The sequence below is a fragment of the Condylostylus longicornis genome, unplaced genomic scaffold, assembly GCF_029603195.1.
Source record: "Condylostylus longicornis isolate FDR11 unplaced genomic scaffold, ASM2960319v2 ptg000010l, whole genome shotgun sequence".
In the NCBI taxonomy this organism is placed as follows: Eukaryota; Metazoa; Arthropoda; class Insecta; order Diptera; family Dolichopodidae; genus Condylostylus; species Condylostylus longicornis.
This window is the reverse complement of record NW_026577979.1, coordinates 22609880-22629491: the sequence shown is the minus strand read 5'-3', so window position 1 is coordinate 22629491 and position 19612 is coordinate 22609880. Positions and strand designations below refer to the sequence as shown.

Sequence of the window (19612 nt, the reverse complement as noted above, 5' to 3'; positions counted from 1 at the left end):
TCATATTAAATTTATTAACTAAATGTTTATTTTATTTCAACCAATAACATACATAAAATATTTATAAAAAAAAAACTACAAATTATAAACTATTATCAAAAATTACAATAAAAAAAACCAACATTTGTAGAGAATTACCATGGGTCAAATACAGTGTTTTTAGTTGGTATACTGATGTCAGTTGTTGGGTTCGTTTTTGTAACATTCACTTTAATGGCACTGTGCTACAGGTCAGTTGTAGTACATAGAAACTTCTCCCTGTGTCTGAGGTTAGTTGAAAAGAAATAATGAAAAAAGAAAAAAAAAATAACAATAAACTAAATTAATTAATCGAAAATGTTAATTAATTAACAAACCACCAAAAAAGAAGTAAAAAAATTAATTTATTTTGAAATTTACGATGTTCAAAAAAAAGAAAGAGTTAAAAACTTTTTTTCTTCTTCAAAAAAATCCTAAAAGACAAGACGAAGAAAATAAAAAAAATTTTCGCACTCGATTTTTAATGAAGTTTTCAAAATTAAATTTTTTAATAAATAAAAATATATTTTTTTTTATTAATAATTTTCTTTAAATTGCCACTAAGAAAAAATATTAAATAACAATGGCTTTTGTAGATAATTTTTTTTCTAAACAATTTTTACTATTTAAAAGAATACAAAGTTGAAAAAAAAAAATTTTTTTTTGGTTTTAAATTTTATTTTTTTTTCAATATCAACTTTGAATTTATGTTTTTTCTTAATTTTTTTCTATTTCGTTTTTAAATTCAATGTTTTTTTTTTTTTTTAAATCTTCTCGAATTCATACATTTGAAGTTATCTTCAAAAACAAATTAAGAAATTAAAAACTAACGAAATAATTAAAAAAAAAACAAGGAAAACGATTTTTTATTTAATTTGCAAAAACAAAACACAAGACAAAATAAAATTATGTAAAATACAAGGGCAAAATGCAGAAGCGGAAAACAGTAATACTCGAATAGGCTGATAAAAACAGAAATAGGTTTTCATTTACGTCAAATTAATCATGGTATCTAAAAAAACTACTGTAGAATTTGATTTTTCCTATATGTAATTCGAAAAAATACAAAAACAATAATATAATTTGTCCGTTAGTTGAATTATATGACATTTTAATTTGAATATTTATTTTGACATGAATTATTGTTCAAGTTATTTTTTAATATTCATACAAAAATATTAATTTACGATCCACAAAAAAATAAAATGCCTTGTTGAATCAATATATCATCCTGCAAAAACGGATAAGTTTCGATAAATCTGCAAAAACGGCATAACGGCAGATAAAAGCAAAATCGCATAAACGCATGCTGTTTTCGTGTTCCATTCCATTTTCCCGTGTTTTATTCCACGTTTGCCCTAATGCGATTTCCAGCGAAGAGATACAAAACGTAGGAGGTGAAAAAGCTTTTAAGTACAACTAAAATTGCAAAATCCCACAATCACAAATGGCGGAAAAAATTGTTGACACGAGTTCACAATAAACAAGTATTTACATTAACATAGTGGAAATAGTTTTTAATAAGTAATAGAACCACTTACAAAAATTTAAAATACAATGATGACAATTTGACTAAACTCATATCTTTTACAAATAAGCGCAAAAAATTTCACTTATGAATATATACGAATAAGTCGAATAAGTTTTCAGGTCCGAGCAATTTAATTTTTCTTAAGCATTTACAAAAATTAATTATTTCACAATAATTGAATGCCATTAAAAAATCGATCGCTTTTGGAACGTAAACAAAGGTATTTTTGATGAAAACTTAAAAAACTCAACTTTTCGACTTTTACATTTCACAATTGAAATCATACATAATACATACAAAAATATATTAAGTATAATAATATAAGAAATTACCGTCTTAATACTAATTTGTTACTCGTATTAGAAAACCAACAATATTTTAGTTCTATTTTTTATGTTCTCAAATAATTTTTTACATAAATATGTTATCGCACTATTAACACTTACATGCATATTTATTAACAGATACCGCGGTAAAATGCATCTTTGCTATTTTTCTTCAATTGTGTATTCAAATTAATTGAAATGTGTATTGTCACGCTTTATTTCCTTAGTACGAAGTCTTGGTGCTTAGTTTTAGTCTCAACGAAAAAGATCCATTGTTTCAATAAAGAACATATGATTTAAACAGAGATAATAATAATGATGTTATTCAAAGAATAAATGCTAAGCAAATGCAATTCCCTTTACTAACTTTACAAAAGGCATTGATACTTAGAATTTAAAGTTACATGAAAACTTATTACGTAGTTACATAAAGTAAAATTTTATAATTCTAGAGAACCCAATACAACAAAAATTCTACCTGAATATTGTATTAATTACTTTAACATTGTATTTCAATAAAATGTGAGGATATTAAATTTTTTACTTCCATTAGGAAAACTATTGAAATAATTACATAATTTAATTATTTTGATGCACAACAGAATAATTAAAATCAAATTCAGCTGCAATTAAAAATTAAAAATCGATTAAGGGACTATAATGAAAACCTATTTTAAAAACACTATTGATATATGCCGTCACAAAATATATTTCAATACAGGTATGGTCACTTATAAAAAAAGTAATTAAAAGGAAAAAATTAAGTTTCTCCTCATTGAGTAGGTAAAACCCTAAGGAAATCTAATGATTTGCATAAAATTAGTTCGACTTTAACATAACCAATACCAAGCCTATTGAAAAAAAATTAAAAATATGTAATTTGGTAAAATTTTAGTTGTATATATTTTTTTTGTTTCATTTTAATTTTTTCTGATTGATTATCAGTTACATTTTTGAAATTGCTTTAACTTTTATAATTAAAATAATAAGTTAAATACTTTCTACTTATGAAAATCTTAACATACTTAAATTTCATACGTGAAACTTCAATGAAACTCTTTGTCATAAAGTTTCGATAGAAGTGTTCAACATTACCATATCCAATTTATTGCAACTCGTACGATTCACCTTAATAAGTGAAAAATTTAGATATTCGATTATTGAACATTCCATTTGCGATAATACTTAAATTCATAATCCAGGTAAACTTTTTTTAATAAAAATTCTTGTTTTTTATGCCATCAATTAACATTATAGATTATTACTGAATAAAAATTTTACTCTGGTTTCTGAATTTTAACTGAATAAAAAACACGCTACAATTTCCAATAGATGTTAAACTAGTAAAATAATGTTTTCGAATATTATTGGAAAGTTATAAAATTTACAAAATTGCTGACATTGTTATGTAAAAGTCGAATTGTATAAAAGTTAGTTAAGTTACAAAGTATAAATGGATCAATTAAAACTTTAATTAAAAATAGTTTTTTATTCCTATAAAAAAGGCATGATATCATCGTATTTTTATAATTACATCCTATTTAAACACACATGAAGTGTACCCCTTGTACATAATACACACAGCCGGGCTAATACACATTTATCACCATAAAATTGTATTATATATAAAAAGTCAATTTATACATACATACTAAAAAACTAAACTCCAAATAAATAAAACCAAATATTAAATACATAAATTATTTTAAACAAAAAATATAAAATATGGTTTTGTATTTGCACATTTTAATGAAATCCGATCGTTAAACCAGAATACAAGAAGAAAATTTTTTATATTTTTTATTCTAAAAATTATTTATAATTTTCTAAAAAATAACTCTTAATATTTAATTTAATTATTTATTTCCGTTATATTATATTTTTTTATGTTAACTTTAAATTTGTTGAACGCACCAATTAAATAATTATAATATTAAAATTTTCTAATTGTGCCCTATAAAAAAGCTTCTACCTTTTTTATTAAAAATAATTATTACACATGTCACATTTTACACAAAAAACAATTAAATATAAAATAACAAACAATTTAATTTAAACAAAGATTTTAGAAAATTTTCAAAATTTTTATGAATTCAATTTGTTTCTTAATTATTTATTTATTTATATTTTAATTTTTTTTATATTTTGATTTTTCGGAAACGTTCTTTTCCTTATATGAAATTGTAAACTTTGAAAAATGCTTGCAATATTGTCACTTACACTTCACCACTGTTAATAGTGATTTAACGAAATTTGCTATGGATTATGTTCCTTAATTTAATTTTGTTAATTTATAATTATAAAGAGCTAATAAAAGTTCAAAATATTGCGTAATTAACAAATTTTGAGCGAACCAATGTTTGTAGAGCAACACTCTTCTCTTAAACAAGAAACAATACGTTTTTTAAAAAACTATCTTCTAGTTATTTAACAACCTGATCGAAAATCTAAATTTTTATTCACTTTCAAATCACAAATTCCCTTTTTCTAATGAATATTTCATTTTTCTAATTGATCTTTTTTTTTAATTGACAGAATGTTATAACTTACAAAAACAATGTGAATTCAATTTTGAAAAATTCTTCTCGCTCAAAAATTATATTATACACTCTCTTCTCGCTTGGTGAGTAAAATAGCGAGAAACATGATCACTCCTTAAAATAGTTTTGGCAATACACCAAAGCATATATTTAGATATTTGCATATATTTGGGATGAGAACAAATAAATTTAAAATATCTTAAACATACGTAATCGGTCAAATTCTACGATTAAGTAAGGCAAGATAAATAATTTTATTTTTTAATGGAATGACATTTACCGTTAGCTTTTTGCTTTTGTAGAAATTTACAACTACTTGCAGTTTCTGAAATATATGTATTTAAAAAATTTTTTTTCGTTTTCTATCCTAAAGGTGTAAAAGATTTGTAAACAAACCGAATGGACAAATCAAATAAAATTGATAAGCACTTTCTTTTATTTTTTTGTTTTTGTGAAAAGTTCTCTGTACGAACATAAATCTTCTTAAGTGAAAAATATTCTATTTATCATAGAAATTTTTAATTAAATAAAAAAAAGGTTCATTTCATTTTCCCCCCACATCTGTCTATGGGTTTGCTCGTCTTTAAACTTATTTTCAAAACAACAGACAAAAAATTTTAGTTTCAACAGCAAATTGTTCTATGTTAAAAACAAAGTTTTCCATCCGCTCTTGAAATTATTGCCTACTAAAGATTTACAGCCAGAGATTTTTTGAAATTTTTTCATCTCGAAGCTATGGAAGGCAGGTGTTATAAATTCATCGTATTTCACATATTAACATTTCAACGGAAATGCATTTTTCCATGTTAAAAAAAATTTAAATAAACTATTGTTAGTGGTCTTCCAGGCTATCTTTCATTTAACATGTATTTCAAGTTCCACCTAAATCATTTCAGTTAAAATTGAACATTATAAGTTTTTAAAAACATCCGAAATGTGATTAAAATTGAGCAAATTTTACATGTATCTAATTACATAATAAATTGATTAAATTTTCGGGTAAGCAAAGTTTCAAAAGGTTTTTAACAAGGTTCACCACCTTCCCTTCCAAATTATCGCCTCTAAAATCTAGCAAAATTCGGCTTTTTATTTTTCAGCAACTCTAAGGTTTTTCCGAATTTATATAAAACAAATACTTATAGTAAATGTTTTTCCATGAAAATATCAATATTTTCCTTAAGTCGAATTTAAGTCAGGATACCGAAATCAATTTCTCTTTTAGTTCTTCTTATTATTTTTGTTCTTATTCTAAATGCATGCAACTACTGTTTATTGCTTAATATAATTTTTGAACAAATATTGGCAATAACTTAAATTTTTAGAAAAAAAGTATATTCACTTGTTCAATATTTACTTTAGTGAACGATAAGTTAATCAAACGTTAGAAAACGATAAGTTAATTAAACGTATAGTAATTTATATACAACTTAGCGGTCTTGCGAAACAGAAACGCTAATATTTAAAATCAGTTTTCTTGTTGATATTTCAAAATATTGGGTCTGCCCTAAAATTTTCATTCTATTCAAATTAATTTTTAAATATTTTAAAGCATTTTTTAATTACATATATTACGAATATATCGAAAAGAATACTGTGTTTTCGCTTAAAATAAAATTTTACACTATATTATGTGATTCAAATCATAAAAATTAATAAAAACAATTGCTGCTACGTATGTATTTGTATATCACCTATTCTACGATGTAAGATTTTAAAATTATGATTTTTAATTTTTAGTTTTTAATTTTATTTTGTAAATATTTATTAAATGTGAACCTTGTGTTTTGTTAATTTTACTATATAATTTTTTAATTATTATTTAAATTTAAAAACAAAAAAACTTCAACTCATGTACATAAAAATTTATGTATGATTTATGTTTTCCGATTATTTTTTTCGTTTTAAATTATAAATTTACTTATAAAATAACGTCTATATTATATTCACTATAGTATCTACATAGTTTATTTTTGAATATAAATAAAAAAACTTCACGCTGTATATGAAATTAGGAAATGTAAATTTTCAAAAAATTAATTTTCACTTATTAAATTAAATTAAACGCAAAGGAATGAGATAATAAGAAATATATATATATATATAAATTATTATATATTTTTTTTTAATTACTTATAAATATTCTTAAATTTTTAAAATAAAAACTATTTTAATTTTTTTTTATACATATACGTTTTTCCTTTAATGTTATGGAAGCAAAATTTTACAATACGAGTTACAAACTTTGATTTTTAAAGTCATACGAAAATGACGACAAATCTTTTTGGAAAAATGACAATTATTGAGAATTTTTTAAAAATATATATATATATGTATACATATATATAAATTATTAAAAAAAAAAAAACAAAAAAAATGATTTTTTTCTTTTTTTCTATTTCTTTTTGATTTTGGTTGTGTTAGTTAGGCATTACAAATACATTTAAACTAAAATAGTAAACATAACTATATATATATATATATATATATACTAATACTCTCTTTGCTTAATGAATAAATTTTTTTAACCTTAATATTTGTAATATATTGGGGGTTATCATTTTGAAAAGTGTGCAGAACTAACCAAATATTTTAATACTAATATTAGTTTTAATATTAGTTTTGGTTTAAACATTGCCTTATTAATTTAAGGTATATACAATTCAAATATATTGTTTACGAAATTTATTATTGCATTATATAATTTTGTAAATTTAATATAGTAAATTTATTTATATAATAATATTCAGATTACAAATTATGGGGGTTACTTTTTAATTCTTACAACAATTTAAACTGTAACAGTTTAACAAAAATTACAATATTAAAAGAGTTTAATCCATTTCAGTTACCATAATTATATTATTTTGTATATATATATGGTTATAATTTTCTTTTAAAACGAATTCTTGAATATTTTTATTTGACCTGTTTGTCCAATCAATATATGAAATGTTCGTATATTATAAGGAAAAATTATATATTACACCCTTAACGATTATTTATTTTTACCTTTGTAAATTTTTTATAATGAAAACCCCTGACTATATCCAATAAAATACATAATATATAATCAAAAATTATATTGATATACAATTTTATATAAATGAATATTGCTTATTTCACATATAATAGAACACTATCTATAGTTACATATTTTTGCATATATGTATATATATATATATATATATATATATATTTATTTGTATGTCTGTACATATATATCTAAATGTATGTAGTATTATCTAAAAAAATTTCGTAGTGTATATTATTACATAATACATATTATATGTATGAATACGAATTTGAGCTCTGCATGTACATGTATTCTTATATATACTGTGTAAAACACTTGTGAATTTTGCTAAATGCTCTTATACCAAGCTTGTTAATTTATAAAAAAAAAATATAATTAATACACAAACTTTCTTATTTTGAACTTTACAATTAAATTTACATAATTAGCAATTAACTTTGTTTTGAATGTACTAAAAAATTTTATTTTAATTTTTTCGAATTTTTTACTTTTTATTTATTTATTTTGTTCTTTTTTTATTTCTTTTTTCAGAAAAACCTAAAGAATTCTTTTGTTTATACACACACTTTTAGTTGTACAAAATGTATTATTTTGTTTTTTATATTGCACAAAATTAAAAATTAAATAATATTAGTTAAAAATTATAAAATCTTCGAGAAATACAAAATTATTTCAAAAATTTTTAATAAAAAAAAATGAATTCTTTGAAAAGTTTTTATTATTTTTTTTTAATTTTTAATCAAGTGATATAAATTAAAGCTTATTGTTTAGGCACCTACAATAATATTTAGTTATAATGTAAGACGGTTTTTGGATGTATAAAGCATAATGTTTAATTCATTATGCTAAATAATATTTAAAACATCTTCGAAAAAGAAAATGAGAGATAATTTCCAAGCCATACGCTTTAAAATATTAAAAAAACAATAAACAAAGAATGGCTTTTGCTATAAAATGATAAGATTTTTATAGTGTGAAATTGAAATAAAAATATTTTTTTTAAGAAATTTTTACTATTGAGAAATTATCGAATTATACAAGATTAATAAAATGAAGAGATAAAAGTGTAAATATATTTAGTTAATCGTCAAATATAATTGCCGTACAAACACAAAATTTTCCCTAAGATATTCAAATTTATTATTGATTCGAAATATATGTATAAAAAATGTCACATTGTTTTTTTAAAATTAAAAACATCATTATTACTATCTCTATAATGGGTTATCCTTTCAATTATATCCTTAAATATTATCATTAATTAAAAAATATTTTTGAAGCTTAATTTTCTTAGTTTCATTCAAAAAGTTAAAAAACGTAATTTCTTCTTTTAGAAATTTGTCTTCAAAATAATAAATGCTTTACAATCTATCCAATTAAATTCAAATTGTTCATTAAATCAATCAATCATATAATTTAATTGTTAAAAAATAATTTTTTTCTAAAAGACAATAAAACAAACGATAAAATGTTTACTCAATTGTCAAATCGTTATTTAAAAAAATAGTAAAAGCTTTAGTTATTTTTTACAAACATTTAACATGATAGTAAAGTAATATTCAAACTGTGCATTTTTTAAGTTAACTCTATGATGATTCATTAAATATTATTCATATTAAACTCTCATTAAATATTTTTGATAAATTTCTGACTTATACCCAATATTCTGAAAGAAACATCGTTATATACTTGTTTTCTGTCAAACGAAAATATTATATGATCATCTTGATGTTTAAAAATAGGCAAACTATTACTCTTTTGATACAAAACAAATTCTCTAACCTAATCTCAATATGAAATAATAAAAAAAGAAGGAAGGGGTGATTTTTTAAAGTGTTATAAGATCATTTTGTACAATTATTTTTATTTTAAATATTATAGAAGAAACATGTTATGTTTTACTTATTTTAATTTAACGTTTTACGTATATGTTATAATTTAATATTTTACATTTTTATTTTAGTAAAAATTATTATAATTACTATAGAAAATATATAATACTGATGTGCATACGTGTTACTATATATTGTATTTATACATTATATTTTTTTTTTTTAATTTGTGTAAAACTAATAAACTTTCAAAACGTTGTGTATATAAAAATCCTAATTTCCTGCGTCGAAACGTTGTTTTTTAATTAATTCCCAGAGCTTTCGGATTTTTAGGACACTTTTTAGAATTACATATATTGTTACACTTAGATTAGTGATCATCCCAATTTTTTTTTTTTAAATATAAAAAATTATTTAAATAAAATACTTAAAAATATAAAAATGTGCACAAAAATATTTTCAATTGTTAAAAACGATATTTTTCAAATATATTGATTAATAAAAATATTAAAACCCTAATACCTATTAAAACGCTTTTCACGTTAAAATTGTAAATATATAGTGTGTTTTTCAAACCAGATGGGAGAAAGTCGTCCAAATGGTCTAAATTGCAACAAGCAGTTATTAATATTTGAGTTTATTTTTTTTTTTTACAAAATTGTAGATGCTTATTAGTTATACTCACAATACGTTATTTTAGATAATGTTACAATAAATGAAACCGAATTGAAAGAAAATTTAATTCTTTGAAAAAAAAAATATAATTCTTGTGCGTTGTGTCCCATACTATGTTGAAGTATCTATGTTTTTAAACGTCAAATTTAAATTTGAGTTTAACCTATAACTATGAAAAAATCAAAAATAATATTTTGTTAATATAGGCTAACAAAATTATAGCAACCGCAAATAAATTTTAGGCTTATAAGTAGCTTTTCTAAAATTAGTTAAAATGCACCCAAAATTCGTATATTTATGATAAAATAAAGATGAAGCTTTAGTAAACTAGAGTTTAAAACTTTAAAATAAATAAATAAATCTAATGGCTAAGATTTCTGTTTTCGAAGCACAAAATTTCAATTTTTTTTTTTTTGCATTTAAATGGAAAATAAAATTATTTTAAATTGACAATAAACTATAACCCGTATTACCAATATCGCAATTCCTTCGAATTTCAGGTTTCCCCCACTTTTAAATTATTTATAAGAAAAAAGGTTAAACCATTGTAAATAACACAATAACAAGTAAATAATCTCATGCTTTCAAATTTAAAAATAAAATTTTAATACCAAACTTAGATGCATCAATTGATTTTTAAACAAACAAATTAATTGTAATTTGCATATTATAAATAAAAAAAATTTAATCAGAGTATATATAATAATGACTATTGTTTAACTTAATTTAATTCATAATATTTGTATCTATAGCTTTTAAACACAAAATTTTTCCAATCAAATATTTACTTTGTTCCATTCTTATTATAAATCAATACAGATTTCACTTGAAACTACACTAATTAAAAACTTTTATTAAATTTTAGGATCTTTAAAATTAAATCACTTTATTTTACTTGTTCATAAATAAAAATAATGAATAATTAAATGCATAATTTAAAAAAAATATTACCTTACCTTAAATAAATACTTAAGATTTTCACACTTTTATCCTAAATGTATATATAGTTTAAATATTCCTTATTAAAAATCAAGAAAAATAAAGTTTTTTATAGAATTTTCTCTTATTACTTAGTAACTTAAAACACTAAATTTGTTAATTGGATATCAAACAATAGGGGATATTCTTTAGAATTCAGAACTGGAAATAAACACCTTGAAAAAGTAAAATAATGAGTTTTTCAGTAGTTTATAACCACATATGAAAAAATTTACAAATTTGTAATGCAACTCTTACCATTTGAAAATTTAAATTAAATTTTTTGACTATACTAAAACTAGTTTCATTTTCAAAATGCGCTTCTCTCAAGTAGTGTTAATAAAAATTATGAAAATGATGTTACTTAAATCATAATAGGACTTATTTTGAAACTGAATCAAAAAGGGATAGTGATAGTAATACTTATTGTAAAACTTTAATTTATTATTATTGTAAACCCAAACCAAATCATATAAATGACTTGTGTTTATGATAAAATTTTTAAAATATTTACAGTACACATTCACTATCACATGAAATAATAATCTTTTCCAATAATCATCATTAATTCTGAATACTTTCAACAATATTTCTAAAATTTAAATTAAAATAAGGGACCCAAAAATAGCTTAAATTAATTAAATTTCGAAAGTAAAATTATTATTAGATTTAATCAATTGTTTTAATAATAATTTTACATTCGATTTTACATTATGTATAAGGACAAAAAACTTTTAAAACTTATAAAATTATTTATGATAGTAAATATTAATACTAAACCAGCTTTTCTACCTTTCACTTAATAATTGCAAATTAGAAAAAAAAATAAAAATTTATTTTACAATACCAAAATTTGTTCTACAATACTAAAATATTAAAATAAGAATTAAAATAAAAATGAACAACAAAGGACCAGAAAGCAAATCAGCTAAATTTAACTGTGTGACCACATATATGATTCTTGCAATGTAGATGTTTTTAAAAAATTTCATTCTCATGACTTTAATTTAACAACAAAAAAATATCCTTCATCAATGCAAATTATATTACCATTCATTGTTTTTAAATCTGTAAAACAATTGTCACACATTTTAAATTCCTAAATTTTTTAATATTTTTATATTTGAGTCATATGAATAAAAGCATTGGGCAGAATATTTCTAGTTGTTGAAAAAAACATAAAAAAATAAAATAAAAAACATAAATTAACTATTTTATGTCTCTCAAAAATAATTTATTTAAATAAATTATTTTTAAATTAATAAATGAATAAAAAACCATTATTCTTTATTTTTTTTTCAATGACGTTTGTAAGAAATTTTTGCTTTCCCTTAATGTTTTTAATCAATATCTCTCATGACTTGCCGTCTCTCTAACAAAATATGTACATAAAAAGACGGTTGATTAGGAAAGTTTTACATCATAAATTAAAACGCATTCATTTAGTAGTTATTTGATGCCCTATCGAAAAATCATTTAATTTTAATTTAATTGAATTAAATTAAAAGGGTGTTGGGTATAAAATTTTTTATATTGAGAGAAATTTTAGATTATTAATTGAATTTGAAAATTAATTAAAAATTTTAAAACAAAAATTAAAAATGATTCACCCTACAAAATTTAATTCAAAAAAAAAATTAATTAAAAATATTCATTATCCCCCCCATACCACAAGACCAAAATATTAAAATTTACATTAAAATATATGAAAAATTCATATTCAAAAAGTTGCTTTACTTTATTTACTGCAACCCGTGTTATATAATTAAATTTTCAAAATTTTGCAAATGAAATTTGTATATGAAATATTCAAAATAAAATTTGGTTAAAATTATTAAAAAAAAGTAAAATAATTATAAAATTAAAATTTGTGACTTTATCTCAAATAAATAAAAATATTAAAAAAAAAAATTAAATAAAAAAAGCAACCACAACCAAAAACCTTTATATATTTTTTTTTATTCACCTACATATTTAAAGAACGAACGCCTTAAATACGCCCTCGTCAATTCTTATGTAAAAATCATACAACAACCTTTCCAATATTATTATTTATAGAAATACCCAAATTTTCTGAATTTAATAAATTTTTCTCATCCCAACTATACACTTTAAAAGTTTTAATTTTTTTTTGAAAATCTTAAAATACTTTTTTTTATTGAATACAAAAACCAAAGATTTCTATAGAAAAAAAAGGAAAAAAAATAAAGCCAATAAATATACATATTTTAATGCAAAAGTTGAATACATATGAGTGAAATTAACAAAAAAATTAAAAATACAAAAAAAAAATATAATCAGCGTAAAATCTGCAGAAGCGTCAAAAAAAATTCAAATAAAATACATAAATAAAAAATATGATAACTACTACAATGAACCAAATGCAATCAAATTTAAGATTACAATTCAACTGAAACGGCAACATTGATTTATAGAAAAATTAAATTCAACATATTTTATAATAATAATGAGAACCTGAACCGCAACGTTTTATGTAAATTTGCTGCTACTGCTACTACTACAAAATTTAATGCTACTATTGCTACTACTACACACATCAGTAATCACAATGCTCTGCAAATTCTCTTAAATATTGCATTTATAAAATATAACGAGCGATTATTAAAATATCGAGATATTTATGATGATAACTTCAAAATGAATTACAAAAGAAAATAATAAATTACAAAAATTTAAAAAATTATTAAAAATTTAAATAATTTAAATAATTATAATTTAATAATCACATAAATAATTTATCATCACAGGTATTTTAAATTGAATTTTATTTTAATTTACATGTGTTTTCCGTTCTTTTTTTTTTGTGTATACTTCAAAAACTATTTTAATTTTTACGTCATTTTTATGGTAACCCGTACCCAAAATTCTGATAATTTGCAAAAAATTAAACTTTAAATGTGACGTCATTAGAGATTTTGTCTGCAACATTTTTGATATAATAACAAGGTATGTTTACATATACTTATATAGATTATTATTTTTTTTTTTAATTATTTCTGAAGCAACAAATATCAAAATTTCCTCTTGTCGATCCTTGAGTAGATGATCCTTCAAACAAAAAAAAAAATAATTCATTTAAAAAATGTTTTAAATGAACAATTAAAATTTTTAATTTAAAATAAAAATTAATAAAATCAATTCATATTTTACATATAAACATAAAATTTAATTAAGTTACAAAAAAAAAAACAATTGTTTGTATAGGTAAAGTATAACATCATATTTTACATGTTACATTGCATAAACAGTCATGGATAATAATCGAACTTTAAATTTAATTTTTGGTTTTCTTTTTTTAATCAAATAAATTCACGACACTATTGTTTTTTTATTTTAATTTTATTAATATAAACTCAAATATCATAGTGTTCAGACATTAGTATATTAAATAATAGTAAATGACTCCTGAAATTTATAATTGCTGCAATGAAAATTAAATCTAGTTTCTAAATTTCCCCTAAATGGTAAACGTAAAGTATTCATATTGTTATAAAATTTTAAACAGTTATTGCAATGGTTATTATTTTCTTCTAAGTAAAATAGGAAGAATTATTCAAATTCATCTTGATAGATCGCTTTATATTTGTATGTCAAATCCTTAATATTTAATATTTATTTGGTTAACTTTCACTCTTGTGTTTAAATTACTCCCAGGTGCATCATTCTTTTCATATTATATGAATAGAGAACTTCTGGTTATTATTAATAATCGGTCATATCTTAATGTTTTGAATTTTTTGGTATTAATTTGGTACCGATGTGCAAAAAGTATGGAAAAAAATCGTCGACGAAATTCTTATTGGCTTCATATGTTACGCCCACCTAACTGGGAATATTGAAAAAGAAAGTTTTGTAGTAAATTAAAAAAAACTACCTGATAGGGTTTTTATAAATAAAGTTACTTTTAATGTTTATAAATTAATTATTTTTAGTTATTAATTTTAAATTTGATCCTCAGGACCCTTATAGTATTTAAAATATTCAAAATTTGTAATATCTTTAATTTTTGCAATTGCTCCATATTCTATGATATGTGTAAAATTCAATAAAAATCTCTTTCTCAAAAGTAGTAAAATAGCATTGCAATAGAATTTTAAAAATGTTCAGTAAATTAATATGGGTAATGTTGTTATGGGCAATACTGTTATGGGTAATGTTATTGAATTATGTGAAGTTTTTCATATCAGTTATTATTAAATATTAACAAAGCTATTAATATATATTTAAAAATTTTGAACTCAAATATAAAATAAAATCGTAACTATAAGTGATATATACACCAAATTTTTACAAACTTTTTGGAATATTGACAACTTAAACTTTTGAATAATTTTAATAATGTCAATACAATCAGGATAAGGAGTCAAAAATTTGCCACATCTATTCTATTAATTTAAAGCTCTAATGTCGTATGACACTATATAAGCTTTTTCATATAAGATTTCTTATGTTATTATACAAAAAGGAATTTTCAAAGGTCTTTGATCTACTGCCAATGCTTAATTACATTACATACGTTATTTTTTAAATGAAGCACGCGAGAAAAACTTAAATTTTTTCTAATTTTTTCATACAGAATCAAAAAACCTTCATCAAAAAAAAAAGCATATTTTCTGCACATAAGAATCAAAAATATGAAAAAATGAGGGGTATAGACCAAACTCGATACTCTTTATTTCGGTATCGTAATGAGATATAGAAAAAAGCATATATGCTAAAAGGAAAGAGTATCATATCAAACCTATAAAACTTATAATATAAAAGTGGCTTATGGACCTTATAAGCTTCCGCCGACTATGAAATTTCAATATCAAGCAAAGGTTTTCTGTATTTTTATAGCAATTTTTCAAGTTGTATATGTTATCTAGCATTATCTATGATCTCTTAACTTATCCACATTTGATTACAGGACTGATTGACAGTAACAAACTAATAGGAAAAAGAAATAGTAACATGTTTCTGAGAGTAATGCATAAAAGTATTAATTAGTGAAATTTTATCATCATGCAACACAACTTTTAGCATTTATTAGTGAAACTCTTTTCAGCAACACAATTTAAATGGAGTATATTGCTGATTATAGTTAGTAATAATTAAAATAATTAAAATAGTTATAGTTCAACACAACAACTATAGTTTATTATTTTAACATGACCTACAAGCGAAAGTGTTACAAATAAATCCGAGTGTTGTACACGCATCTTTAAATTTTTAAGCAATTTGACCTGGGACTTACGAACACAATTTTTTGTTCTCAGAAGATTATAAGACAAATGGAAAAAAAATGAAATGGTTTAGTGGTCTAATACATATTTACATACGTATGACATACTAAACACATTTATGACCTGAAAAAAAAATACAAGTCTAGATGTTTTCAAATTGGATGCAGTTTTTATACAAGACCTATTTTTGTTTAAGCCACAATCATTTGCAATATGGCTTAATCCAATATCCCTTACACGTCAAATAATAAAATATACTTCTAATCAGTATTCAAATATAATTTTAGGTATGGTCACTTATGAAGGAACTAAAATAATTAACTGCTCCAACTTGATTGATAGAAAGTTGATGAAATAACAGTTTAATTACTAAACGACTACAATGAAGTATTAGACCTAAATAATATTGACAATATTATTTAAAAAATACAAGTTAATTAAAAAACATAAACAGAAATAATTATGAATTAGAATTTCCGTAATAACATTAAGTTGGCTTATAGAATAACAAAAATATAAATACATAACGTCGTACTTATACAAAACTAAATAATATGTAAATGAACAATTATTTTATTATAACACAAGTATGTTATTGAATAAGCAAATAATAAATATTTTTTAAAAAATTTTTATTATGAACAATTATGAATATGATTAAGATACAGTGTGTAAAAGGCAGCTTGTATAATTATATAATAATTACTTTTATTTTTAATTAATCCATATAACATTTTCCAATTCATCGCTTGTCAATGTTTTTACAATAAAATTAAGTACAAAATTATAAAATTAAAATAAAAAATCAGTATAAATCACTTTATTTTCATTGATTCGCAAAACTTTAATGCTCGAAATGAAAAAAAAATTATTTTCCTTTTCACTTCTATTAATTAAAATAATAAAGCCTTAAACAAATTTATTTCGAAAATTATAAATTTAAAAATAGATTTCATAAAAACGGAACGAAAAAAATAGAGCTTCATGGAAATTCTATATTTATTACGGGCAATCTCACTTATGTATCTAACCAAATAAAAAACGTACATGAAATCTTGTTTTGATAAATTTCAATAATCTCGAAAATTCAGAGGTTAACATAGCTTATAAACTTGTGTTTGAGTATGTTAATTTTCGAAATTAATAAGAACTTCCAAAATCACATGAAAGAGCCAAACGAGGCGCATTCGCTTTAAAAAATTAATCCTGAAATTTTTACCAAATAATCTACAAAGAAGCTATAAAATTTCATTAAACAAAAACCATCTTGAATCACTCTTTAAGTTTCACCAATTTCCTACTTGAATAGCAAATTCATATTAAAAAATTTGCAGCCCTATGCCTAAAAACTATTCCTCATTTTTGTATTTCAAAAAATATTGCAATATACAAATCAGGCTCAATTTAAAAAAAAAAGGAAAGATTAAAAAAAATAGAATTAACAATTACAATTCAAAATTTGTGTCGTCAAAATGCACAAAGAGTAACTGAAGATGATAGTGAACTGTTAATTGTAATTTGACAAAAAATAAATATTTTTAAATAAAATATGAAAATATTGTTGAGGTAAATTCAATATTGTGACTGAATTTATAAAATAATATTTCTGTATAATTCTCAATTTACTGCATAATAAATAATAAAATAAATAATTAAATAATTCTATTAGAGCAGAATGTATTTAACATTTACATAAATTAATGCTCATATTATTTCCGAAATTATTCAAATTTTTTGCAATTATATTTTTAATCATTTGATTATTTAGCAATTATTCATTGATAATGAATTATCAAATAAAATTCAACATGAACTACAATATATTTGTTCTTTATACCAAATATTATATTCATATTAAAATCAAAATATTCTACTAAATTAAGATTTAGTATTTCGAGAAATTAAGGTTTTAAAAAGGCAATTTTCAATTAAAATTTGAATTATTAATTGAAAAATATAACATTAGCTTTTTTAAAAGCTTATTGTCCAAACAAAACTGTTATACTCAGCTTCTTTATTCAGTCGAAATGATCGTTAAATATCTGTTAAGTAACAGAGAAATTTTTACCTTTTATGTAAATAACAGAAAGTGACATTGTTTATGATCGTAAAGAAAAAATGGTTCAACTTTTCTAACTGTATAAGTTGAGTTATAAAACTTTCTAAAATCTTAATATTATTAGATTTGTAATATACATAAATATTGAATAAGATTCAATAATATAAAACTTGCTCCCAAATGGAAAAAATATTAGTTTTTCTAAAAATTATTATTGCTTTGATCGTAAATTAAATTTCGGTAATTTTTTAAAAGATAGTGTGGAAAAAAAATTTGTGTACTTTTCAGAGTCAAAATTTTCATTGAGCATCACTGATTTATTTTAAAAATAAGTTCTTAGCTTATCTCATACATGTGAACAAATATTTTTTTTTTTTTTGAGATTTTATATAAAATGTTACAATAATTATTTTTTTAAACTTCAACTTATGAGAGGTCGTATAATTAATTAAATTCAAGTTTTATCTAATGTATTATAACCGTACATAAGCATATTATGTATATATATTAATATAAATTTATATTGAATAATCCTTTCAATTATTTTTTGTCCTCATACAATCGAACTTTTAAATGAAATCCATAAGAAAATTTATTTTTCGTACATAATACGTATGAGACTTCAAATAAACAAGGACCTTCTAAAGCTATTATATAAGCTTTTCAAGTTTATACGAAATTCTTCTAAATATAAAGACACATTCTTTTAACAAGCCTCATATTTCAGTTCTTGGATAACTTTAAGACGAAAAATTCAATGCAAATACTTTTTTTGACATCGTTGCATTCAACTGCATATATAAGTACATGTATTTTTTATTCCATAAATTACTAGCGAATGAGGGCGCTTGTAAACGATTCCTCTTTTGCATCACATTCTCGGGAAAATAACAACAACTTATATGGAAATATACATATGTATTCAGCCAATTACACATTTGAGAATTAACAAATACTTTCACAGAAGTTTATAAAATTCCTTTTTACATACCAAAGTTTTGAGAAACAAAACTCAATGATATATAAATAATTTTAAAAAAAACTCATTCTTGCTAACTTTCTTAACTAATACCGATTTTTTACACAAAAATTCAACGCAAATAGTCAAAATTAGTTTTATGTCAGTATATTTTCGCACTAGAGAATTTTTCTAAGTACGTAAGTTCCTGTTTTTCTCTTTTTATTTTATACGAATCCGAACGAAAACTCATTTTATTAAAAAATTTTTCGAAACAACTCTTATCATTTTCCGATATGATTAACAATTGGCCTTAAAATATTCAAATTATCAAAACTTTTCTAATAATGCGACAATAATTTTAAATTTACGACGATCCTACAATAGTCATGAAAACCTCATATTTATACACTTT

General features: G+C 21.7%; 1 protein-coding gene across 10 annotated transcripts in view; it reads left to right on the top strand.

Annotated features, from left to right (window-relative positions):
- The window catches only part of LOC129619114 (disintegrin and metalloproteinase domain-containing protein 11), a 417704-nt gene that overhangs the window by 357330 nt on the left and 40762 nt on the right, over positions 1-19612 (top strand). For 6 of the 10 annotated variants that reach the window (XR_008697842.1, XM_055534200.1, XM_055534205.1 and 3 more), the window contains exons 16-17: positions 131-269; positions 13866-13901. Coding sequence is in view for 9 of the 10 variants with exons in the window: in XM_055534200.1 (XP_055390175.1) it covers positions 131-269; positions 13866-13901 (175 nt within the window). In the remaining variant the exon portion in view is untranslated. The remainder of the gene's footprint in view (positions 1-130; positions 270-13865; positions 13902-19612) is intronic. The other 4 variants (XM_055534202.1, XM_055534203.1, XM_055534204.1 and 1 more) reach the window with 2 other exon arrangements.